General features: G+C 42.5%; 1 protein-coding gene across 1 annotated transcript in view; it reads right to left on the bottom strand.

Annotated features, from left to right (window-relative positions):
• The window catches only part of STAB2 (stabilin 2), an 805,158-nt gene that overhangs the window by 310,405 nt on the left and 468,530 nt on the right, over nucleotides 1-26,223 (bottom strand). The window contains 2 exon segments of the mRNA XM_069228991.1: nucleotides 1,808-1,853; nucleotides 13,220-13,315. Of these exon segments, the coding sequence (XP_069085092.1) occupies nucleotides 1,808-1,853; nucleotides 13,220-13,315 (142 nt within the window).

The following is a 26,223-nucleotide window of genomic DNA, read 5'->3' as shown; positions in this document are numbered from 1 at the left end:
ATAATCTATGCATTGATTAAGTTGTTTTCTGAGAGCCAAATAGTAGTGGTTTTGATGTGCTTATTGCTATTGAGACTAATAAACATGATATTAGGTTGTAACGAATAGGGAATATATCACTTAACACTTAACTAAACTGGTGTGGTTATTCATGACTGAAAGGTCATGGTGTGTTCAGTTATTGATTCTTATTGATTGTTTATTGATTAGTGATTGCTTTTATTGATTTGTTATATTGATCTGTCGAATGATTATGCAAAGAAATCACTTCGTACTGGGAAGTCTCCAAACGTGGTCCAAAGGTTTATCGACCTAAACGCGTGTCTCCTTGTAAGTTTACTTATCCAGGCCGTGACGCAACAACAGGCTCTGTATATATATTTTAAGCCATGCGTTTTTTTTTTATTGGCAGTAATTTTAACTAAAAAGTACAAGATCTAGGATCCAAGTGGTAACATTCATGAAGCACATAAGTCACACTGCATAGGTCTTCTGGTTATTAGCAAAGTTGAATTTCCCCTGCAAAGAGGCACTCTGTAATAACATCGAATTTGACCTCTGCAATGTGGTAATAAATGTGTGAATGAATGTTTATTAACACATCTGCTTCAAGTAAAATGTTTTTTTAAACCACAGCTAGTTTCCCCGGCAGTGCTTATCCATTTCTACTAGTCTATAATTATATGTTTTGCTTGAACATGTAATTTCAGCAGCTTTTTTCAACAATATAGACAGAAAGAACCATTGATGTAATAAGTGAATATTGAAAAAAGGCTGCTGAATTATATACAATAGCAGGACATAATAGTATTTGAAAGGCTGAGTAGATACCCCAAACTAGATGAATGGTTCAAAGAGAAGCAGCACTGCAGCCTTTAAAGCCCGTTTCTTCCATAGGTAGGAACCAGCATTTTTTTTTTTTTTTTAGTAAAGGGGAGGCAGAGGCCCCCTAACTGCTTTTCATTTTTCCGTGTTGCTTTTTTTGTTCCTAGTAAGAGAAAGGAATAGTGCGTTTCTGAGATACCCAAAGTGCCGAAAAGAAGCAATCATCTACACTTTTCTCTTCCACCCAAGTGGAGTGGGACGAGTCTGCTGAAAGCTGGTCAGACCTCTCAGAAATATCCGTGCTGCATGATGTACACCTGACTGTTAAATACTAGAGTTGTGCTAAATGTGCGTAATGTGATTTCCAGTAATTATGAACAATGTCACAAAACTCAAATGTCAGTAAGTGCTCAATTTTATCAAAAAATGCGTCTTTGCTTTTATTTTTGATGGATTTCATGGTGAAAAAAATTACAAAAAACGAAAGAACAGCAAACGACAGTGAAATGGTGCGTTGAGGGTACATTTTGACAGTGAGTGCCTTGTAATTTCACGAAGTGCTGCAGTCGCGTAATTATGTGAATTCCACGTAACAAGTGTAACATGAAATTCCCCAAATTACTCGAATTATGCCATCTGAATTTACATTTCACCACAGGCTATTAAATAGGACTCGGCCACCAGCCAGACTATGAGCCAAGTTTATTCAATAATGCCAACGATGGAACCCAAAAGGTAAAAAAGAATCTCTACAATTGAGGCATGGCAGTACCTTCCACATGGTGTAGAGCAGTATCTAAATAAAAAACAATTACATAAAAAGTACATATATAAATTAAATCTGTAATGACATGTAAGATGCAAATAATAATGATTTTAATAATAATAACAATCATCCCACTACAACAAATGAAATAGCTAACAGCAATAATAATAATAAATACATCAACAACAAGAAAATAATAATACGTTGGTTACATACTTGGCACTGGTGTGACAAGATCTGTTGCATTTATCATCTGTGATTTCTGAAAGAAAAAATGTGCATTATTGTTGGTCTGCATTTGGAAAATTAACATAAAATCAGTACAATAGTTCTAAATTATTTGTTAATTGCTTCAATTAATATTACTGTATATTAAAAGAGCTACCATGTTATTTTACAATTGGAGATCTTAACTCAGTTACGATGCTCAAAAGGATCAATCGTTCTCACCCTCGTCCAGCAGAAAATGCACAAACGGTGTTGAGATTCTCATTTCTTTTTATATTGATTTACAGGTTACAGGTTACGTTGCATTGAGGGACTGATGCGTTAAGTGGAAATTCCAACAGGTTGAGACTGTGCCAAGTTGTTTGATCACTGGGCACAAACTCTTAACAGTATGGCACACATTAAGAATACCATTTAAATTGATGTAATGACCATTGCATTGGTGCTTAGCTAATTGTTCCATGGGCTATGCCCCACCCATGTGTAAAGGAGATAGAACAGTTATTTTTAGTTTACAAGTTTTTCTTAAATTGGTTTGACCTAGGAATGAGTCAGATGCTTAGTACTGTAAATAAGAGTGCACGATTGAGCTTTCAAATTGTCTCACATAGGTCTACTCTTCTCCTAGGGCTACCACCTCCTTTCATGTCATTACAGACACTATTTCCAATTCAGGTCATTTATTTGACCGACTGATGCACTGTGGGAGTTTGAGGCGTGTTTTGCTTCTGTTGGACTAATTACATTGATGCAGATGAAAACAATGATTTCTGGGTGAAAAGGTCAATAGTGGAAAGTGTCCTTAATGACCTGGAGTGTTCTTCTTTCTGATCCCCCTTCTCCCCCATGCTCCTGCCCTACCATTCGCTCTGCCTCCCTAAACTTCATTTCTCCCTTCTCCGCTCTGTTCCGATTTTCCTTTCCATGTTACTTAGCTCCTGGATTGTGCTCCTCAGTGACTTGCAATATCTGTATGGATTATGGCAGTGGGTACTTTACCCCATGAATATCAAAAGATGTTGTCCAAAGATTTTTCATTATTTATAAAAATGAAATGAGGATGTTGATAACTGGTGAGCATGGGTCGGTAAACTGAATGGACTTTGGATATGGTGCGCAAGTCCATTAGGACAGTAACTTTTACAAGAGCAGTCTCCATGATGATCAGTATAACATAAGCAAGCTTGCATACAGATGACAAATGTAGGTCATAGAAATCTAGTCTGGCATATGCTTGTTTCTGAAGAATACTTGTTTACGAGGAGCCTACCCTTCAATGAAATATACCAGAAGGGCAGTGTTCACTTGTCAACAATATAAGTGTCATAGTCCAGAGTCCTAGTTTTTAGTTATGTGTTTTGAAAAAGCATAACTTGTGACCATGTCTCCAAGTTTAGAACTGTTGATATGAGGGAGCATTTGGTAATTTTGGCACATTTACAGCTGCACATTGTCCACAAGGATAAAGTTGATAGTTTGACAGCTAAATGTCACACAAAGCAAAACCAGTCAGGAGCTATGGGTACCGCAGAGTGGTGACACCAGAAAACAGCAACAGACCACAAGAAGTTCCCTTTTTATGGGCGAGCGCAAAGCACTCCGACCATTCTGTAATCTCTCTTTGGGCTTCAAACCTCCCCCATGTCACGTCAGTCACTTACGTGGGTTCCTGGGCTTGCCTTTTAAAATCCACTTGCTTTCATTTGTGAAAGGCATGCATACGTCATGCCTTTTCCGGTGTTTAGCCCACCAACACAGCATCATTTGTGAAAGGCATGCATACGTCATGCCTTTTCCGGTGTTTAGCCCACCTACACAGCACCGGTAAACTACTAAAAACATACAAGGCTCGATGTTTTCAGCCTGGGATCCGGACTACTTTCTCTGCTTATTTGCCATGCAACGCGATCGCGCTGCATTTTACATAGTGCGATCGCGCCGCGTTTTTTTTTTCCTTACAATGCTAATAGCCCTAACTCGAGCAAATGTGAGATCCGTTGAATTGAAAATGCTTGTTTCTGTTTATGGGGGCTCCAGAGAAAATAAATCAATTTATTTGATGTACTAAAAATCCTTGGATTGGCAGGGCTACAGGATGGAATCCACCATCATCTGACCTAATTAAAGAGTCTGAAAGAAACCACAGTCCCAAACTCTCACGAAGGAAGGATTGTTTTTTTAGCAATGGTTTGAAGCTATCTTGTCAGCTATAGTGATGGTTTCATCTCCACTGTCATAAAAGATTTGGCTTCTTTTTGAAAATATTCAGTCCTCATTGGGCATCCAGTGGGTTTTGTTTTATTACTGGACCTTGAGGAATTTAACCAGTGGACTCTAGTAATGCATTTCAAAATTGGAACACCATACAACCTTATTACCATCACCAACTGTAGGAGGCTGGCCTGGCTTATAGTGGGTACCAATGGTACTTACACCTTGTGCCAGATCCAGTTATCCCTTATTATTAGTAGAGTAGTAGTGTTCTAGCAACTTAGGCTGACAGAGGTAGCTATAGCAGAGCAGCTTAGGCTGAACTAGGAGACATGCAAAGCTCCTACTATACCACTTATATCACATAGGTACTATATCATAAGAAAGACAATACTCAGAGTTCCTAAAAATCAAGTTACTTTATTTTAGTGACAATGTGCCAAAAATATCTCAGTGGATAGATTCCCTTAGGAGGTAAGTAAAATACACAAAATATACACAGAAAACCAAATCAGGTAAGTAACACAGTCAGAAAGTTGTGCAAACACTGTAGAATACAATAGGATGCAATAGGCCTAGGGGAAAAACAAACCATATACTAAGAAAGTGGAATGCGAACCACTTAGGGACCCCTGGCCTAGTGTAGTGTGTAGAGGGTCACTGGGAGTGTAAGAAAACACTAAGGGTGTCCAAGATACCCCACCCCAAGACCCTGGAAAGTAGGAGTAAAGTACTACTATTTCCCCAGAAACACATTAAAGTCGTGATAGAGGATTTTGCAAAGACCACAACAGACTGCAAAGCACTGAAGGCGGATTCCTGGACCTGAGGACCTGCAAAGGAAGGTGACCAAGCCCAAGAGTCGTGAAAGTGTCCGGGGGGACAGGAGCCCACTAAACCCCAGAAGAAGGTGCAAAATGGCTGCCTCCGGGTGGAAGAAGCTGAAGATTCTGCAACAACGAAAGGTGGTAGGAACTTCTCCTTTGTGCAGAAGATGTCCCACAGCGTGCTGGAGGATGCAGAGTTATTTCATTGGCAAAATACTTCAAACAAGCCTTGCTAGCTGCAAGAGTCGCGGTTGAAGAAAAAGGGTGCTGCACACGCCCAGGAAGGACCAGGATGTTGCCACTTGGGAGAGGAGCCAGAGGAGGCCCTCAGCAATGTAGAGAGCCCACGCACAAGAAGGTAGCACCTACAGAAGTCCTTGAACACAGGTTCAAGAAGTCTGAACACAGCAGTCATCTCAACACTGCAAAAGAGGGTCCCACGACACCGGAGATCAACTCCGGGAGCTGAGCATCGCAGGACAGAGTGCTGGGGACCTAGGCTTGGCTGTGCATGCAGGATTTTGTGGAAATGTGCACAAAAGCCCTTGAAGCTGCAGTTCACGCGGCGCACAGGACTACTGTCTGGAGAAGGGCGGCAAGGACTTACCTCCTCCAAATTTGGACAGAGTGACCACTGGACTGTCTGGGTCACTTGGGTCCACCACCTGTGTTCCAGGGGCCACGCTCGTCAGGATGAGAGGGGTCCCAGAGTACTGGTGACGCTGAAGTTTGGTGTTTGCTGAAGCAGGAGGAAGATTCCGTCAACCCACGGGAGATTTCTTCGTGGCTTCCAGTGCAGGATGAAGGCAGGCAGCCCCCAAAGCATGCACCACTAGGAAACAGTCGAGAAAGCCAGCAGGATTAGGCGCTACAATGTCGCTGGTAGTCTTCTTGCTACTTTGTTGCAGTTTTGCAGGCGTCCTGGAGCAGTCAGCGGTCAATCCTTGGCAGACGTCAAAGAGAGAGGTGCAGAGGAACTCTGTTGAATTCTTGCAAGTCATTATCTGAGGAAAAGCCCACTGGAGCGACCCTAAATAGCCCTCAGAGGAGGATTGACCACCTAGTCAGGTAAGCATCTATCAGGAGGGGTCTCTCACGTCACCTGGGGGCACTGGCCACTCAGAGGCCTCCAGAGTGCCCTCACACCTCTGGATCCAAGGTGGCAGAGGTCTGAGATACACTGGAGGAGCTCTGGGCACCACCCCTGGGGTGGTGATGGACAGGGGAGTGGTCACTCCCCTTTCCTTTGTCAATTTTCGTGCCAGAGCAGGGACTGGGAGTTCCCTAAACTGGTGTAGACTGGCTTATGCAAGGAGGGCACCATCTGTGCCCTTCAAAGCATTTCCAGAGGCTGGGAGAGGCTACCCCTCCCCAGCCTTTAACACCTATTTCCAAAGGTAGAGGGTGTAACACCCTCTCTCAGAGGAAATTCTTTGTTCTGCCTTCCTGGGACTGGGCTGCCCAGACCCCAAGAGGGCAGAACCCTGTCTGTGGGGTAGCAGCAGCGGTAGCTGCAGAGAAAACCCCAGAGAGCTGGTTTGGCAGTAGCCATGGTCCATAGTGGAGCCCCGGGGATGCATGGAATTGGCACCCCAATACCAGATTTGGCATGGGGGGACAATTCTATGATCTTAGACATGTTACATGACCATATTCGGAGTTAACATTGTGAAGATACATATAGGTATTGACCTATATGTAGTGCACGCATGTAATGGTGTCCCCAACACACAAAGTCTGGGGAAATGGCCCTGAACTATGTGGGGGCACCCTTGCTAGTGCAAGGGTGCCCTCACACTTAGTAACATTGCACCTCACCTTCAGCAAGTGAAGGTTAGACATATAGGTGACTTATAAGTTACTTAAGTGCAGTGAAAATGGCTGTGAAATAACGTGTGTGTTATTTCACTCAGGCTGCAGTGGCAATCCTGTGTAAAGGTTTGTCTGAGCTCACTATGGGTGGCAAAAGAAATGCTGCAGCCCATAGGGATCTCCTGGAACCCTAATACCCTGGGTACCTAGGTACCATATACTAGGGAATTATAAAGGTGCTCCAGTGTGGCAATTGAAATTGGTAAAGGTGGTCACTAGCCTATAGTGACAAGTTTAAAGGCAGAGAGAGCATAAGCACTGAGGTTCTGATTAGCAGAGCCCGAGTGACACAGTTAGTCACTACACATATATACACTTCAGGCCACACACTATGAGCACTGGGGTCCTGGCTAGCAGGATCCCAGTGAGACAGGCTAAAACAAACTGACATACATGTAAAAATGTGGGTAACATGCCAGGCAAGATGGTACTTTCCTACACCAACACTAGCATTATCAGTTCACCATATGCTTCTTCATTACCAATTCATAATTCCTCCATGCAACCCCAGGGATGCCAAAGAGTATTTCCAACGATTAAATTCCACTCGTTTGAAGTGAATGCAAAGACAAGGAGGAATATTCTTACATATATAAGTGGTCAAGGTTTTCTGCTGATCATTCTTCCTCCACTGGGATCTAACTTTGGTACTATGACAGTTGCAGACAGCACCTTTATGACAGGTTCATTGACTTGCCCAGTGACAAAACTTTAGGCCTAATTTAGAGTTTGACCGAGGAGGTTACTCCGTCACAAACGAGACAGATATCCCGTTCACTGTATTACAATCGCTTTATAACCTGTGGGCATCGTAAAACGGCCAATTGGATCCCCATCACGTCTGTGACGGAATAACCCATCTGTCAAACTCTAAATCAGACCCTGTTTGTTGTGATTATGAGTCCTTTGATGAGACTGTGGTTCTCCAGCATCCCCTGAACCTTATCCAAAGGTATTTAAAGATGCTTAAGTTCTAAAATGGAGCAGCTAGGCTAGTTTTTCTCCCTAAGAATATTATCAGAATTTCCCTGTGAACAATATGCAGTATCCCTGATTGCAAGGGAGGTTTGGTCTAAGATACATTTGTAGGTTTAAATATACAAAAACACAGGGTTTGTGTACTTATTTTCAGCTTTGTTCAGACAAGCAAGGCTTTGCTTAAAGATGTTACCTGTATCAGGAAGGGCTGAACCCTCCCATTTAAGCAGTTTAGATGGAGGTGGCACAGCATGCTAATTTCCGAGGCCTACGTCTGGGTAGACAGTGATTTAGCATTGATTGTGCAAGAAGATTCCATTTGGGAAACGGCAAGTCAGTCTTTTCCCTGTGTTGTGTGTGTTACAAAATACATGTTTCACTTTATTTAGAGTTTAACATAGACTTGGCTTAACACCTTCAAGGCTGATTACAGAGCAGTCAACTCAGTAGTACAATAAAGTTAATCACATAAACCACTGTGATATTGGATTACCGGTGCCCTTATTTCCAATTAGAAAATAATCTGAAACATAGCTATTGCATAATAAATTTCATGAGAAGACACCTCCAGAGTTTCCTCAAGACATCCCAGTTTTCTGCCTTCAACTAATTGGCTCAGGCCATAGCTTAAGATGGAGGCCCATATCATCTAGACCAGTGGTTCCCAACCTGTGGTCCGGGGACCCCGGGGGGTCCGCGAAGCGATCTCAGGGGGTCTGCGAGAGCCTAGAAAATTAAAAAGTATTAACAAATATTTACAAATTAGGTCCCCAGCTTCCAGTAATGACTCAGGCGGGGGTCCCCGGATTCCCATGATGATGTAGTGGGGGTCCCTGGGTTCCATTAATGTTAAAGTGGGGGTCCACAGAAATCAAAAGTTTGAGAACCACTGATCTAGACAACTTTTGTAACAATGCCTGTTTCATGTTTCCACCCATAAATAGAGGCAGTTAGACTTTAGCATGGAACCCAATAGGCAAAAATCTTTCAATCTCTTTGCTCGATCTGTCTCATCAGCTTCTAACCGTTAGTCATAGATGATGTTGTTATTATTGTTTTGCTGGAGTGCCAATTCACAATTTCTGTTCAGTAAATTGATAAAACATTTTATAAATTAATTGCAATTAAATACATGAAATGAATCAGAATCTGATATCTTCAGGCTGGTACTTATCCATCTTTGGTGCTCAGTAACTCAACACACTGTTTATGGACAAGTAGTAATTTATTGTATACTTTTTCAGACGTAAATTTATATGGCTTCAGGTTTGTGTCTACTACAATATGTAAGAAAATTATTTAGGAATCTCATGATTAAATATTGTACAACGTGAATTAAGTTCTACTAGCGAACCGCAGTAGTAATTTGTCCGTTAATGGCAAAATATTTTTGGAGAGTTTGCAACTCGCATTCTATGGGGTGGGTAAGGTTTTGTAGTGGCAATGGTCCTCCGTTCTTTCTGTTAGTACGAATATAGTTAAAGTGGAAGATCATGCAAATAAACACTAGTTGATGGTCTACCACTGCCAGTAGTTTCCTCTGGGAAGAAATAAATGCACTGAAATTGATAGTCTCCGGTCCAATCGTCTTTACTAGAATAACAACCGAGGTAAAAGGGTGAACATTGGCATTTATGTTATTATTTATATTCCTGTTGCTTGGCAAGCCCTCAGGTTTACCTAAAGAAGCCAAAGGTTTCAGATGCTGTTTCTCAGATGTGATGCAGAAAAATATCATATATTTTAGTACTTAGCAATATTGTCCCTTTAAAGGACCAATGCTGGGGCTGAAACTGAGAGCACTTGCTCTACTATAATTTCTAGGCCAGTAATCTGTTGCAAATGGGACATCGCTCTATGTAAAACTTTCTTCTCTAATAATCACCAATTGTGTTATTTTTAACACTCTCAATTAAACTTTCTCCAATTCCTTCGTAGAAAAGGAAACGGGGTTTTAGCTGTCCTTGGCTTCGATTCCTTTTTTAATGGGTTTCTTTTTTTCTTCATAATATTTGTAGGCTTAAGACAATGTATTATTTCCCTTTCTAAGAGTCTCCTCAATTGTAATTAAATAAGGGGCAGCAGTATTGGGAGAAGGGTTGTCACAACTGAATTCATCAAACCTTTACCAATATCTTTGACTCTCCTACAGCCCTCTGGACTTCCAGCCATGCATTAAATGTAACAAGTTTGCATTTGGAGATTAGGTCAACAGGTCAATTACTTTCTGAGAGGTCTCACACTGCACCTCCGATTAGTAGTTTTTCTAAGCAACACACTCCTTGTTTTTTCAAATGTGATAACAATTTGATGCTTTGCACATTTTGTTATGCCAAGAGTTGACTTTGAGATGCAGAAAATCATTATAGTTAAATACATCAGTAAAATATTTGACATCTCACTCATTTAAACATGTATCTGAGATTTTCCATATCACAATCTGCTGTGCTCTGTTGTGAGGATATAGAAAGAGGCATAAGCGTTATAAGACATTTGTTCTATTTTTTCTCAGCTGCATCGAACGTGAATCAGAGGTAGCCTAGAATTACATTAGGTTTGGTTGTATTCCCATTCAAATTCATGGTACCTTTAAATACATTGAAAGGCGCCAGGGGAACCAGAATTAATTATAGGGAAGAACTAATTGTCCTATTCCAACACATCCTTATAAGTTTAAAGCTGAATGAATTGACTCAATTAACAGAAAGTTAGATGTAGCCTTACCAGTGCAGTTAAACACCCCTTCCTCGGGTGACACTATAAGTGTTGCGTATGGCTCTTTCTGCAAGGTCATCACAGATGTTTTGAATTCAATCCTCCTGTTCCTGCTGGATTCCTTTTATTTGGCTTTAAAACTCTGTGCACATTACCACTGCTAACCAGTGCTAAGGTGCCTTTACTGTCCCTAGTAAGTGGTACTACATGTGGCTTGGGCCTGTAAATTAAATGTTACTAGTGGGCCTGCGCAGTGATTGTGCCACCCATTTATATCGCCCTCTAAACATGTCTCAGGCCTGCCAACCTGTGTGCGCAGTTTTAAACTGCCATTTCCACATGGCAAATTAAACCTTTTGCCAGGCTCAAACCTTCCTTCTTATTACATATGTCACATCTAAGGTACTTCCTGGCAGCCCAGAGAGCAGGGTGCAATGTATTAAAAAGTAGGACATGTAAGTTTAGTTTTTAAATGTCCTGGTAGTGAAAAACTCAAATGTGTTTTTCACTACTGCAAGGCCTATCTCCCATAGGATAACACTGGAGTTGCCTTATTACATTTCATAAGTGTAATTTCCTAATTGGAAGAGATAACTCCTTCAAGTTTGGTGTCCCTGGAATGCTAATTTAAAATTCTACCTTATGGTGAAGTTGAATTTTAAATTACAATTCTGAAAATGCCACTTTTAAAAAGCTGGAATTTTCTTGCATTAGCCATTTGGTGCCTGCAGATTGCCAGGCTCACATGACTGGGTGTAATTGCCACTTGGGCTTTGTGTATTCCTTACAACCACACACAATGGGAGCTTAGGTGATACCTGATGGGTCGTCTCGGACAGAACGGGAGGTAGGAGCTGGACACAGCCTCTCTTACACCTGAATAGGCTGTGTCCTGAAAGGGCCTAACAGGCCTGTATTGTCATGCCAGCCAGCTTGAAGGCAGGGCAGGAAGGTAGGAAATGTCTTGCACTTCAAAGCCAATGTTTAGAAGTTTCTCCCACCTTCAAGAACCAGGGCACCAGGGTATTGCTGCTGGACCTCAGACATCACCACTTCAGTACCCTTCTAGACCTGCGGATACTCTACCAGAAAGAAGGACTGCTGTGGCTGTTCACATAGAAAGCATTGTCCGCCAACATGGAATGCCAATGCAAGGCTCCAGCCTGCCCATCCACGATGCCTAGCCTGATTCTTGTGCCACTATGACCATCAACAGCGATGCTCTCCTTGTGAACTTCTCTACAAGTACACAAATCTTGGCACAAAACTTGAGAAGGCAAAACTTCAACTGGACTAATCTGGGACTGTATCCAACATATGGTCCATCGCAAGCGGCTTGAACTTTTGACTTTTCCCCGGTCCAGTACAACCCGATATCCCTGTTTGACCCATTATGCTTGTAGGTGCTATTGTTCAGTTTATTCTTTAAAAATTAATAACGCTGGTTCTACTTATTGGATTTTTGTCATTTTGATCTTGTTTTGTTTATTACATTTTGTGCTATTTTTCTAACCTAGTATGAGACCTTATTATGTGGTGTGTTTACTGTTTTACTGTTTGAAGTGTTGCGCAAATACTTTACACTTTGCCTTTAGGTTAAGCTTGACTGCAATGTACAAACTACCAGGGGGTTGAGCACAGATTAATTTAGTGTTTGCTTGTGCCTTAGTCTGACTACGATTGTAGTTGCTGCTTGACCAGGGATCACTCCCCAGTCAACCAGTAACCCAATTTCTAAGAATAAGAAAATACCTCGTGATTAACAGATTGCTCTTAGGTTTCACGTGAAGCAGAATTTGATAAACTTTCTCTGACTTGAAGGACACTCACTGTTCCATCCAAGAAATAGAGGGTGATCACAATAGGGTTTACTGAGGCTTTAATTGATTCCATGAGCCTCAACATTTCATATGTAATTTTAACGATAGGGGTCAGTGAAAAAGCTGAGGATGGAGACTTCAAGCTACTAATGCCATTAGTTATGGATCCTGAATGGTATAATGAGCTGCATCCCCAAGACAGGTTTTCAGCATGAATGAAATGTTTCAGTACATCACCACACGTATCCTGACTATGTATATGAGAGCCTTTGCAGGCCTCACTTTAATGAGGCTCCACAGTGACTTGAAGTGTGTTGAAGTGAATCAAACTGAAGAATCACCTTTTTATAGTATGCTTATTGCAACATAAAAGCCTCACTGTGACAATATAGACTCCATTTCCCTAGTTCATATGTCACAAATCTAGATTGAACAATGGCAACTGAGCTATTTGCATGTGGTGTACACAAATGTCAAGGACCTACTGATGGATTAGGGTGATTGTGAGTTTATAGATGCTCTGGCAGAAGTAAATAACAAGCCTTTTCCACACTCATCTTAAAAGCATGACATGCCTCTCCTGAAGGACAGGCAGCTTGGCAGAAACACTTACAGATGATCGTTTACAACCACATCTACTAATTCAAGGTGGTAGGCACAAACTTAAGAATACATGCATTGCTCTTATCTCTCTCTGTTCAGCACTCACGTCTCTGTAGCTTGAAGCAACCTGCATTGTTGATACTAAAAGAATGCAATCTCAGTTTCCAAATATAATGTACTTCTTAATGTCATGGAAATGGCCTGCATGATGAACTTTGGTCACTGAAGTGGTTGCAGACCCAATTCCTGTGTCACATTTCTTGATCAAAGATCACTTCCCACTATATTTGTGGGACTGTATGCCTCACAGGCATTGGCATGTCAAAGGCATTCTTCAAAGTTTTACAGAGATAGCATCATGAAAAAGACCTTACCACTGTCACAATGGATTCCCCGCCAGCCAACATCACACTCACAGGAGCCATCCCCGACTGTCCCTTCACTGCATTTTCCATGGACACAAATGCATTCTGAAAGACAGAACATACTTTTGTTAGTAGTTATAATGTTTAACGACTGCTCAGTTTGATGGACGGTTTAAATGCCATTGCTTCTAATTCAGTTATTGCTTTAGTATTGTATCTTGCTAGCTTTATTTTTTTTTTTTACTTAAAAAATAGCATCAATTTACTTTTAACACTTCTAAATTCATTAGGTCTAAATTGATATGTGTTTCATTGACATAGAATGGATGAAGTACAGCTTTAGTTGGTAAAGCAACACTTCATATTTTGTGTACAGATATGCCTATATTATCTGTAACTTTCATCAATGCATTATAAATTAAATATATTTTGAAAAGAAATGCAATTATTTGAGTCAACACTGTACCCTTAATATCTACCCTTAAAATTTAAACCACCAAACCTTTATCCACATAACAGATCCACTGAAATCTAAATCAGGCCCTTAATCTTTAACTGTTGACCTCCATTCTCTAAATTCCTCATCCCTACACCCCAAATTTGTAACCTTTAACTCTCTACAACAAACCCTAATCTCTCTATCCCAAACCCTACAGCCCTAAGCCCATACATTTAACCGATATACCCTGTACTCTTAAAATGTACATTGTAACCCCTTAACACAAAGCTCCTTACCTTTAACCCTTAATCCGATGTCCCAAATGGTTAAAACCTATATCCCAAATGCTTAACTCTATATCCTAAATATGACCCTTCCAGCTTAACTCTATATCTTAAATCTTAACCTTCCAGCCAAATCTCTTCCAATATGAAAATGTAATTGCCTGCTGGAAACTGGAATTTTACTCTTCCTACTTAAATATGTTTTTGGGAATCACAAATTTAGGATGGGTGGTTTTATTTAGAACTAATGATTGAGAAATGCAATTTTTAGAAACATTTCTTTCCAAGCTTTGAGCCAAAACCAATTCTGTATGCGTAATTGAGCCGATTGAGTTTTTCGTATATGATGTTTACGGCAAAGTGCTGGTGTGTAAAAAGGAGTTTTTCCAAACACATTTTACCAAATGGAGCCTTGGGTCTCTCCATGTTAACGTGTCAGGTGAAATGTTTATTGTGATTTCTATTTCATAATTTGCTGACTAGATAAAATCTGCATGCTGTAACTGCCAGATTCTGTACACCTTCACTAATGATGTAAAATTGCATACCAGATAAAAGGGTAGGCTATGATGCTTTAGAAAAAGAAGATGAAAAGGATTTACAACAGCTGGTTATGCCATGGTATTGTCTGACAGAAGTATCCTGTTTTATGTGCAGATATCCATTAAATGCAAAGTGTTTTAAGGATCGTAAAAAGGTGTTGTTTTGGCCATGAATCTCACTCCCTCAAATCCACCAAACAAAAGCTCCACCACACATTTTACAAATAAATGTATTTTGTGTGGTGGGTTTTGGGGAGTGTGCTGGGGTTGGGACCGGGCAGGCACGCTTACAATCCAGGAAACACATCTTTATAACTTTCCTTCCAGTTGTAAATCGTAACTGAAGGTAACTCTGTTGTGCTAAACAACTAAAATACTTTCTTTTTCTTTAAAATGTTTAAAATTATGTCAAAGGGTCAAAGAACGTTTTCAAGATATCTACCAGGTAATGGAGCTAACGAAATGTAGTCTATGATCAATGCTTGCGCGCTCCATTCTATTCTCAGCCGCACGTCCTTACTACTGATTTCCAAAACTGGTATTTATGTGGCAGTGATGGTGAGTGAAGGAGTATGGCAGGGGCCTCAGGTTGCTGATCCCTGGCTGGGAAAGAGTAAAGAAGCCAGTGGTACCCCATGGAATACACCGACATTTGAAGTGGGCCTTCATTTGCAGTACTCGACACGTTAAAATGAAAATGCCCACATATTTATTTCCAAGCCAGGTCTTTTAAAGCAATAATATATGTTTATTTTTGTTGGCCTGGGGACTGCATAGTTGTTCCTATTATTATCTGTTCCTTCTGTATCATTTGGGTAAAATGCAATGTCCTATATAGTCATATAGTTATCACTGCACAGTGGTGGTAATTCCCCTTTTTAGGTCAAGCACACAAGAGCTTTGACCTGTTGTAAGTATTGTGGGCTTTAAACCACACCCACCGCACACCCATCATTTTAACTCGTTCGTGGGCTTGCCTTTCAAAATCCATTGTTATAATTTGTAAATGCTTTAAGCTTGTCTCTACTTGGAGTGGTTTTGTCATCGCCTTGCAGACTGCCCTATTACATGGATAGTTGCACGATTGCTGAAGGCAGCCATGGTGCTTTGAACCGCCTCGCTTATGTCAACTGTTTTACTTTTCATTTTCAATTTAAATGGCAAGAAAAGTCCAGTTAGGAATTTACAACGCTGATAGGTCCAGCTCGAGCAAATGCGGGCCCACTGCATTGTAAATGCTTGTTAATACTTCTGTTTATTTTGTTTCACTGTTGGCTCTCCACTAGTTTAATACTGTTAGTCATTGCTGTTTTAAGAGAGCCATTAAACCCAAAGTGATTTAGTGCAGTTTATAAGAGGTTACCCTGCACAGGTGTGGACTCGCAGTTAGGAAAGTTCAAATTATAATTGGAAAAAGAAAGATGCCTCAGGCCCCCAACCCTTAGGAGATCGTATGTCCAATGTACTTTTAACTGTACATCATAAGGATATGGCAAGTCACTGAGGTGGCTTGTGACCATGTATTAGCACAAGGCTAAAGCCCTTATGTTTTTATGAGGCCATGAAAATCTGAGGAGACTTGCTGTAGCCTTTTTAATGTACATTTGGGGACTCTCTCTTTCTCTCGCTCCCTCCCTCCCCTTCTTTCCCTCTGGCTCCACAGAATTCAAGAACACATGTTTTTCCTATGATGGCCTACCTGTTTCCTTCACCATTGCTGTTGCATTCTGAAGTGTGAGTGGCTGCAGCTTTAGGCAATGTGATGTCCTCGGGGATGGATGAAACATGAGCCCACCCTCAAAACAATTGCATGAGCTTGTACAGCTTGCCCATTGACTGCACTTGCTCATCTGCCCTTTTTACAGTGCCCCATATGTAGAAGAGACAGAGGCAGCTAGAGTCAGTTTTGGAGAGTCGTTCTATCATAGTCAGCATGGGATGTTTGGGTTTGAGTTCAATTGCCATCAGAAGATGAGGCTAAGGGAAGAGGGACACCCTGAAACCTAGTGGCAGCAATATAATAAAGGAGGAAGGACGATGCTTATTACTCCATTGTAATAATGTATTACGAGTGACCAATTACCTAAATATATTATTACACACATTTTTCTTATGTTAAGTTATATTGATTTGTATGGCACACTAATCACCTGAGAAGGCATCCAGGCACTTGGGCAGCAGTGTAGGTTTGTGGTCCCCAAGGTGCCTCTAAGAAGAGACAGCTTTTCAGCTTCTTGCAGAAATCAAAATGTGAGGAGGAGAGTCTGATGTGTTGAGGGAGATCGTTCCATGTCTTACGTGTGATGTCGGAGAATGAGTGACTTCCAGTTTTGCTTATGTGGATGCGTAGAATGTGTGAGAGTGAGGCAGAGCACAGGTTTCTGGTTGGTTGGTCAAAATGTATGCTGTTCAGTTCAGCCAGTGGTGAGTAGGGCTTTGTATGTGTGCGTGAGAACTTTGATTTGGCTGTGTTTGTGAATTATTGTCTGAATGAGTCTGTAGCAATCCAATAAAGAACTTATGTTTATGCAGCTAGGACTGTTTTCTGCATATTATATTTCTGATGTAGTATACCCTGTCACACAATATTAAGATATACGGATATTGCAAGTCACCAAGTTCAGTGACCATACCTAGGAGCAAGACTGAAGCCTGAGTTCTTCTAAAATCACAGAGATCCGTGGCTACTTGCAATATTCCTTCAATGTATCTTTAATTTATTCCTTACAAACATAGTAACACCATCACGGATCTCCTAACTCTCTTATTTCTTTGGTCTATTGTTCCTTCTCAGGAAAGAGATACTATGTCTGCAGATAATATAAAATAACTGTGGATCTCTACTATGAAAATAAACATATCAACATAAAATTGTTACAATTTTTAATTGCTTGCAAACAAATTATATGATCTTCAAGATAATGGGCGGGAGAAGAAAATACTTCTACCACAAAGTCCTCCATAGCAGAGAACTATGGCCCTCATTCCGACCCTGGCGGTTTCAAACCGCCAGGGTGGAGGACCGCGGGAGCACCGCCGACAAGCCGGCGGTGCTCCAATGGGCATTCCGACCGCGGCGGTAAAGCCGCGGTCGGACCGGCAACACTGGCGGTCTCCCGCCAGTGTACCGCCGCCCATAGGAATCCTCCAAGGCGGCGCAGCTAGCTGCGCCGCCGAGGGGATTCCGACCCCCCCTACCGCCATCCAGTTCCCGGCGGTTCTCCCGCCGGGAACCGGATGGCGGTAGGGGGGGTCGCGGGGCCCCTGGGGGCCCCTGCAGTGCCCATGCCACTGGCATGGGCACTGCAGGGGCCCCCGTAAGAGGGCCCCTAAATGTATTTCACTGTCTGCTTTGCAGACAGTGAAATACGCGACGGGTGCAACTGCACCCGTCGCACAGCTTCCACTCCGCCGGCTCGATTCCGAGCCGGCTTCATCGTGGAAGCCTCTTTCCCGCTGGGCTGGCGGGCGGCCTGAAGGCGGCCGCCCGCCAGCCCAGCGGGAAAGTCAGAATCACCGCCGCGGTCTTTCGACCGCGGAACGGTATTCTGGCGGCCCCCGACAGGCCGGCGGCGACCGCCGCCGGCCAATGTCGGAATGAGGGCCTATGTCTCAGTGAACATGGGTGAAGATTCTTCCCTTCACCCTCCTTCATAAGGCTTTGTTTCCTAAGGCACTGTTTCCCAGTTCACAGCAAACAGCTTTGCTGTTACCCAGCCTGAAGGTTGCCAGCATATGAATGACAGGGCATTCTGCATGCTGGAAACAAAGAAGATGATGGCAGAGAAAAGTATGGCTGAGACACTAACAAAACTTGAGGGGGCCCCATGCAAACTACATGGAGGGGCCCCAGTTCAGACTCAGTCAAGAGCTCTCAGGCCAGGATACTGGCTGAGGTGGCCCCCTGGAGCTCAGAGCCCCCCTCACTGTGGGGGCTGTGGGGGCCTGTATGTCAGTGGGCTCAGATGAGGATAGGAATGGGGCGGAGGTGGGGCTGGGGGTTGCAGGGAGGGGTTATGGGGGAAGGTGCATGCAGGAGTAAAGTAGAAAGGAAAATGTTACTTACCCAGAAGACATCTGTTTGTGGCATGTTGCATAATTCTGCCATCTAGTGTTGGGTCCGGAGTGTTGCAAGTTGTTTTTGTTCGAAGAATCTTTTCGAGTGACTCTTCCTCTCAGTTATACTGCACAATGGCATTGAGTCCTTTTTTGGATTGTTTTCCCACAGGCGGGGAGGTAAGGAGTGAATAGCGAGTAAAGAGATGTCCATGCAGTGTATTCACATAAGAGTGCAACAGCATTCCGGGTAGGAGGGAGAGCGCATGTGACTCTATAGCACTACATGCCACAAACAGATGTCTACTGGGGAAGTAACATTTTCCGTTCAATGGCATGTGTGGTTGTAGATACACATGCTTTGCATAGACTGTAAAGCAGTGACCCCAAGTAAGTGGTGGCCAGCCTGTAGGAGTTGGAGTTGCTTAAAAAAGTGTCCTGAGCACTGCTTGGCCAACAATAGTTTGTTGACATGCTAAAACATCTATATAATAGTGTTTAGTAAATGTATGTGGTGTAGACCAAGTAGCAGCTTTACATATGTCTGCTATTGGGATGTTTCCTAAAAAGGCCATAGAAGCATCTTTTTTTCTGGCAGAATGTGCTCTGGGAGTGATAGGTAACTGCCTATTAGCTTTGAGATAGCAAGTTTGAATACATTTGACAATGCATCTGGCTATGCAATTTTTTGATGCTGGGTTACCTTTATGAGGCATTGAAAATGCTATAAAAAGTTGTTTGGATTTCCTAATCTGTTTGGTCCTGTCAATGTAGTACATAAGAGCCCTTTTAACATCTAGTGTGTGAAGAGCTCTCTCTGCAACTGAGTTTGGTTGTGGGAAAAAGATTTGTAACTCAATCAATTGATTTGGAATGGTGAACCTATTTTTGGGAGGAATTTAGGGTTTCTTCGAGGAACTACCCTGTCTCTGTGTAACTGGAAGAATGGCTCTTCAAAAGTTAGAGCTTGGAGGTCACTTACACGCCTTAGGGAAGTGATAGCTGCTAAAAAAGCTACCTTCCATGAAAGAAATTGTAAAGAACAGGTATGTATAGGTTTAAAAGGTGGACCCATGAGCCTAGAAAGTAAAACATTAAGGTACCAGGATGGCGCTGGGGGAATCCTGGGTGACTCTTTTGAGTCCTTCCATGAAGGACTTGGATTCTATACAAAGAGATATGTTGTCTGTTTTGGAGCTAAGCATTGATAGCTACCAAATGGAGACAAATAGATGAGTATGCTAAGTTTGCCCTTTGCAAATGCAACAGATAACAAACAATGTCTCGAACTGAGGCTTTGAATGGGTCAATGTGTTTAGGTCGACTGTAGCAGACAAAACGTTTTCATTTTGCAACATTACACTGTCTAGTTGTAGGCTTACGTGCCTGCCTAAGTATTTCCATACATTCTGAGGGAAGATTCAAATTACCAACTCTATGACTTCATGAGCCATAGGGCAAGACTGAGCGTTCTGGGGTCTGGATGTCTGATCTGACCTTGACTTTTAGTGAGAAGGTCCAGCCTGTTGAGGAGTTTCTCGTGAGGAACTACAGACAGTTCGATCAGCGTTGTGAACCAAGGTTAACATGCCCATGTGGGAGCTATAAGGATCATTGTGAGTGAAGTTTGTCTCAGTTTGAGAACTAGAGATGGAGTGAGTCTGAGATGCGGAAAAGCATAAGAAAATATCCCTGACCAGTTCATCCATAGAGCATTGCCTATGGACTGTGTATCTGGATGCAAAGTTGTGGCATTTGGAATTTTCTGCAATGGCGAAGAGATTTACTTGTGGTGTTCCCCACCTTTGGAAGTACTTGTGAAGGACTTGTGGGTGGAGTTCCCATTTGTGGACTTGTTGCTGCATCCTGCAGAGTAGGTCTGCAAACTGGTTGTTCATGCCTGGGAGATACTCTGCCACTAAGTGAATGTGGTGGTAAATTTCCTATTTCCAGACTGTCTGAGCAAGAAGGGACGATTGAGAAGAACGTGTCCCCCCCTTTTTTTCAGATAATACATGGCTGTCATGTTGTCTGTACGAACTAGAACCACTTTGTGGGAGAGATGTCGTAGAAATGCTTTAACTGCTAGGAAGAATGCCTGTAACTGCATGTAGTTGATGTGAGAAGCTTGTTGAATGGGATCCCATATACCATGTATTGTGAGGTTGTTGAGGTGAGCTCCCCAACCTGTCTGTGATGCATCCGTAGTGAGAGTGATTTGAGGCACCGGGACCTGAAAGGGCCGCCCCTTGGTGGTGGGATTCTACCATTGCAGACAGCAGTAAGCATGGTGGTCCAACAACACTAGATCTTGGAGAGGACCCTGTGACTGAGACCACTGGCAAGATAGACACTGCTGTAAGGGACGCATGTGTAGTCTGGCATGGGGAATAATGGCAATGCAGGATGCCATCATCCCTAGTAGCTGCATCACTAATCTGACTGTGTAAGTGTGGTTTTCCTGTAGCTGGGAAAGGAAAGTTTGAAAAGCTTGAATTAGAGCTGGGCTTGGATATGCCAACCCTGACTGAGCATTGAGAATTGCCCCCAGATAAGGCTGTATCAGTAGAGGTTTGAGATGGGATTTGAGAAAGTTTATTGTGAATCCCAGGGTGGGAAGGAAGTCTACTGTGATCTGAGTGAAACGCTGACATTGTTGGATGGTAATAGCTTTGATGAGCCAGTCACCCAAGTAGGGGAAGACATGGAGGTGGTGTTGTCTGAGGTATGGTGCGACTACTGCTAGACATTTCGTGAAGACCCTGGGGGCGGTTGTCACCCCAAATGGTAAAACCTTCAATTGATAATGTTTTCCTGAAATGACAAATCTGAGGTATTTGTAGTGTGCTGGATGAATGGGAATGTGAAAGTATGCGTCCTTCAGATACAAAGCTGTCATGAATTCACCTTGTTGTAGGAGCGGAATGACATTTTGGAGAGTGACCATATGGAAACGCTCTGAGAGAATGTATAGGTTGAGTGGCCTGAGATCGAGAATAGGTCTTAGCGACCCATCCTCCTTTGGTATGAGGAAGTATAGGGAGTATACTCCTAAGCCTTGCTGTGAGAAGGGAACTAGCTCTATAGCCCCCTTGAGAAGAAGGGATTGTATCTCTTCTTTCAAAAGAGTATAATGGTCTTAGTTTGTGAGTGTGAGGGGGAATGTTTGGTGGAGTGGAAATGAGTTCCAGACAATAAACATGTTGGCTAACTGAAAGAACCCACTGATATGTGGTAATATTGGATCATTGTAGGTAGAAATGAATTATTCTCTCCCCTACTGAAGAAGTGTGAGCTGGTGGAAGGTATAAGTAGTCACTGGTGTGTGGTGAAGGCAGATCCTCTAGAGGTGGATGCCTTTCCTTTACCTTTGTTGTTTGCACCTCTATATGAACTCCTAAAGGAACCTCTATTATAGAAATGGGTGTGCTGCTTGCTTTGAGAGGTGGAAGGCTCAGCAGAGAATGGTTTAAACCCTTCCCTGAATTGTAGGCAATGAAAATTACACCTTTGTGGTTTGGTGAGTAGCGCCCACATAGCCTTTGCTGTCTCGGAGTCCTTCTTGAGATTTTCTATGGTATTGTCATCCTCATGCCCAAACAAGTGTTCCCTGTTGAAAGGCATGTTAACAACTGCCTGCTAACTTTCTGGCTTGAAGCCTGAACATCTAAGCCAAGCATGCCTTCTGATATTAATGCTGGCATTAATACTGTGTACTGCGGTATCTTCAGCATCTATTGCACACCTGATGGAGTTGTTGATAATGGGTTGACCCGCAGAAACTATTTCCTGTCCTCTTTTTCGATGTTTCTCTGAGAGGTACTGGAGGAGATCCTCCATTTCGTCCCAGTGGGCCCTGTCATATCGTGCCAAAAGTGCCTGGAATTGGCGATGCACCAATGATTGGCAGCTTGTGCAGCCACCCTTCTCCCAGCTCCATCTAGTTTTTTGCTCTCCTTATCAGGGATAAGTGCATCTCCTGTTGAATGGCTCTTAGCACGTTTGCGTGCTGCGCTGGCGACTGAGTCAGGAGGAATTTGTGAACGATTAAATATAGGGTATGTAGGTGCCACCTTCTATTTTGTTATCTCCCTAATGGTGATAACACTTGATCTAAACGTTCTTTACAAATGTCAGTGGCATGTCTAATCTTGCCTGGCAGCATAGGCAAAAACTGACTTTTTTTATGGGCTGTAGTCAGTGTATTAAAGGGAAAATCCTCTTCAATAGGGTCCGTGTGCATTTGTACATTGTGATATGCAGCTGCCCGTGCTATGACCTGCTGATATGAAGTTGGGTCTTCAGGAAGTGATAGGTGTACGGGATATAGTTCAAGGTCATTTGGCAAAATAACATCAGGATCATATGAATCCCATGGGTCAATATCCTGTGAAATATCCCCTAAATTGTCTCATCACCTTCTGGAGAAAACTGTGGTTCAACAATAGGTGGAGGAGATTGGGGAGGTGGTGAAGGGGTAGAAGGGAGCACAGGAGAGTGTGGAGGAGAAGTCTGGGGTCGAACTAGAGCCTTGTCTTTGGAGACTTTTTTAGGTGGAGGAACAGTGTCCAAGGCCTTTTGAAAAGTAAAGACTTTTTTATTGGAACGGGGGGAGCAATTATTCTTCCTGTTCCTTTTTGGATATGGAACTGGTGCTGACAAGCATCCATTACTTCTAGGATGGGTTCCACTGGTGAGGCTGCTTCTGAGGAATGACTGGAGTCTCTGGAAGACACAATCTTTGGTTCCATAGTTTTCGGAGTGGAAACCTTGTGTCAAACCGAAACAGGCGACTCCGAAGCTGATGTCGATGGCTTCTTTCTCGCGCCGAAATTCTCGGATTGAAGAGTTGAGTCAATCCCAAAGCTATGTAGGCTGCTGCCGAGCTGGATGTTGATGCCAAAGACGGCTTAGTCTTGACTATTTTCACTGCCGAGCTGCAAGGCGGGGCATCCAAAGGTATCTCTTGAGTCAGACCATGGCCCAAAGACAGTGGTGTTCCAGAGACCTGTTTGTGGGGCTCCTTTGGAGTCTTTGTATTGGAGGCTGGTGCTGATGTACTCACAGGTTGCGCTAAAGTGAGAGGCTGACTTTCTGTGTCAGAATGGATGTCTGACTCTGAATCTTCTATGGATAAAGCCTCTTTGTGTTCGATCTCTTCCTGGGTGTGCTCTTCCCCAAAAGTTCAGAACTGCTGTCTCGTGTCTTCAACGCCATCTCTAACTGATGCACTCTTCGGTCACTTTGGATCTTTTTGGAGCGAAAAGACTGTCAGGCGTCAAACCTTTCTTCTTTATGGTCTCAGGACAGGCACAAGTTACACACCAGGTTTTGGTCGGTGCGTGGGAATTTGGAATGGCATTGACGGCAAAACCGAAATGGAGACTGTTCCATGAGCTCTCCACATTTCAACACCACGTTAGACAAAGAAAACGCAATCGAATTACAGTACCGTTCCTGAAAGAAAGATGGAAAAGAACAGTTCAGAATACACTAAGCTGAAGAATGCCGGAGCGAGAGGGACACACGTCCAAACCTGACAGCGGAGAGAAAAACAATCTAACAATGGACTCGATGCCCATGCAGAGTATCACAGAGAGGAGGAGTCAAGAAGTAAAGAAAATTACAAAGTTGTGAGCTGCAAGTCCATATGTCACTTGCAATACAGCTGTATTTCAAAATGTGTAGTAACATGCAGATATCATCCTACTTTCTTGTGATGGATTATAGCAATACAACTATCCTATATAAGCCAATTAAAGTCTGCAAACCAGCTAATGCCTGTGAATTTTCAGAAAAACGTAGTCCCGCTAAACAGCTATTTATTCAGTTCATTGTTTTCAAACACTTTGGAATTCTGCACAGAATTTTCCTTGGTAACCCACAGGCAATTGAAAGCGTAAAGCACCAAAGGCATGCTATCATTACAGATAGGTAATGATATCACAGCTAGTTTATAATAAGAAAAGTAGAGAAAGGTTTGTCACAGTCAGCACAGGCTCTTCCGTTATAAGACCCTCCTTCCCTATAAAGTACAATGGAACAAATTAAAACAGACAAAATAAAGACTAAACAGAATGAGTGAAAGAAAGAGAAAAATTTATAAAGTGACATCATGGTGCTAGTACCAGCGAGGAAGTGCCTAGCTAAGGAGTCTGCAGCTATCAGAAAAACAGCTTTCTTTTGAATAAAGTACTCAGCAAGGCAATGGTTGGGAATAGCAAGAGGAATCTAGAGCTGGGATGCCAAGCAGACCGATAGAGCAAAAGGCATGTGTGTTTGGAATAATGAGGTGCAAATTTTCTAAATGTACTGTTCAGCAGTTATGGCTTGAATATAATCCAGTGGACAGTCATTTTTTAAAAACTTTGTTGGAGCAATGGTACATCAACTTCACCAAGGTCAAAAAAGGCAACAGCAACATCTACAGCCCTATTACAGACCCTGTAGAATTTCACAGCAAAATGTTTCCTGTTTATACACTGCACAGCACTACGAACCTCAGCATAAATCAAACCACTATACGCTAATATGGAGCCAAAAGGGGAGCAGTACAACTGAGCAAAAATTATAATGTTAATGCATCATCACTAAAACTAGGCTCCAGCCCTCCCAGTCTCTTTCAACAGAAGTACTTCCCAGACACCCTTAAGAGAACAGATGAACATCAACTCACCAGTGGACTATCAAACCCATCGCAAAAAATATCTTTACACCTTTTGTCATCCTCCGGGCCACTCAAGAACGATGCAGTGACCATCACCTTTATAAAACTACAAGTCTTTCCTCCATTACAGTGTTTTCCTAATTTTGAATGTCTCTGGGATCAGGTTGAGTGTCCCTCATCCTAATCAGTTGCTGAAAGAATGCTGCCTGCAATCGTTCTACCCTGAGACCCGAGGAATTTAAGAATACAATCACTGTCCTTTAACTCTTAGGACAGATTAAGTAAGAATCCTTGCAATGCAGTGTACCATGGCAAATAGCTGTGCTGCGTTGTGTTGCATGGAGAAAGCTGAAGAGCACCATTTTTCCAAAGATATGGCACTCTTCAGCTTTCTCCCAGGGCTGGCACACTTGTAGTTGTAGCATCAACGCAGACCCCCTTGCAACATGCTGCAAAGATGCCTACGTATATGCACGATTGTTTTTGTACAGCAAGGAATAACTTCCTGTACACAAATAATCGAAACAGGAATTTCCCTCTTTCTAAGGTGATGCAGAATGTATCACTTATAGAAAGAGAAAGTAACAAGAAGAAATAAACACATTTCTCCTTGTTACGGTTCCCTGTGGAAGTCGTACCGATTTTACACAGTTCCAATCTTACCAGTCGAAGCAAATTTAGAAATGCGTGAAATCCACAAATGAATGCCCGGGAATGCTCATGCTCAATCCATTTGCCTACCACTAAAAATATAACTCAATCCAGAGCAAGACACTGCATTACATTTCTTTACGAAACTATGCAATGTCACGCAAATCAAGCCTTTTGTGGCTCTGTAAATCCCAAATAAGCCTTTGTGTTTCCCTTCCTCACATACAATGGCTTAATAAATATTGGTCCTAGCATCTAAAGGGATTCGAAACTCCTTGCTCATCAATAGCTAACAGTTCTCTTTGATTAAACTCAACAATCCACAGAACACCATTGTCATGTTTGTCTTTAAGGACTCACATCCAGTCATTGAA

This window comes from Pleurodeles waltl, chromosome 4_1 (assembly GCF_031143425.1).
Source record: "Pleurodeles waltl isolate 20211129_DDA chromosome 4_1, aPleWal1.hap1.20221129, whole genome shotgun sequence".
NCBI classification, from domain to species: domain Eukaryota; kingdom Metazoa; phylum Chordata; class Amphibia; order Caudata; family Salamandridae; genus Pleurodeles; species Pleurodeles waltl.
This window is presented reverse-complemented; position numbering and strand designations above follow the sequence as displayed.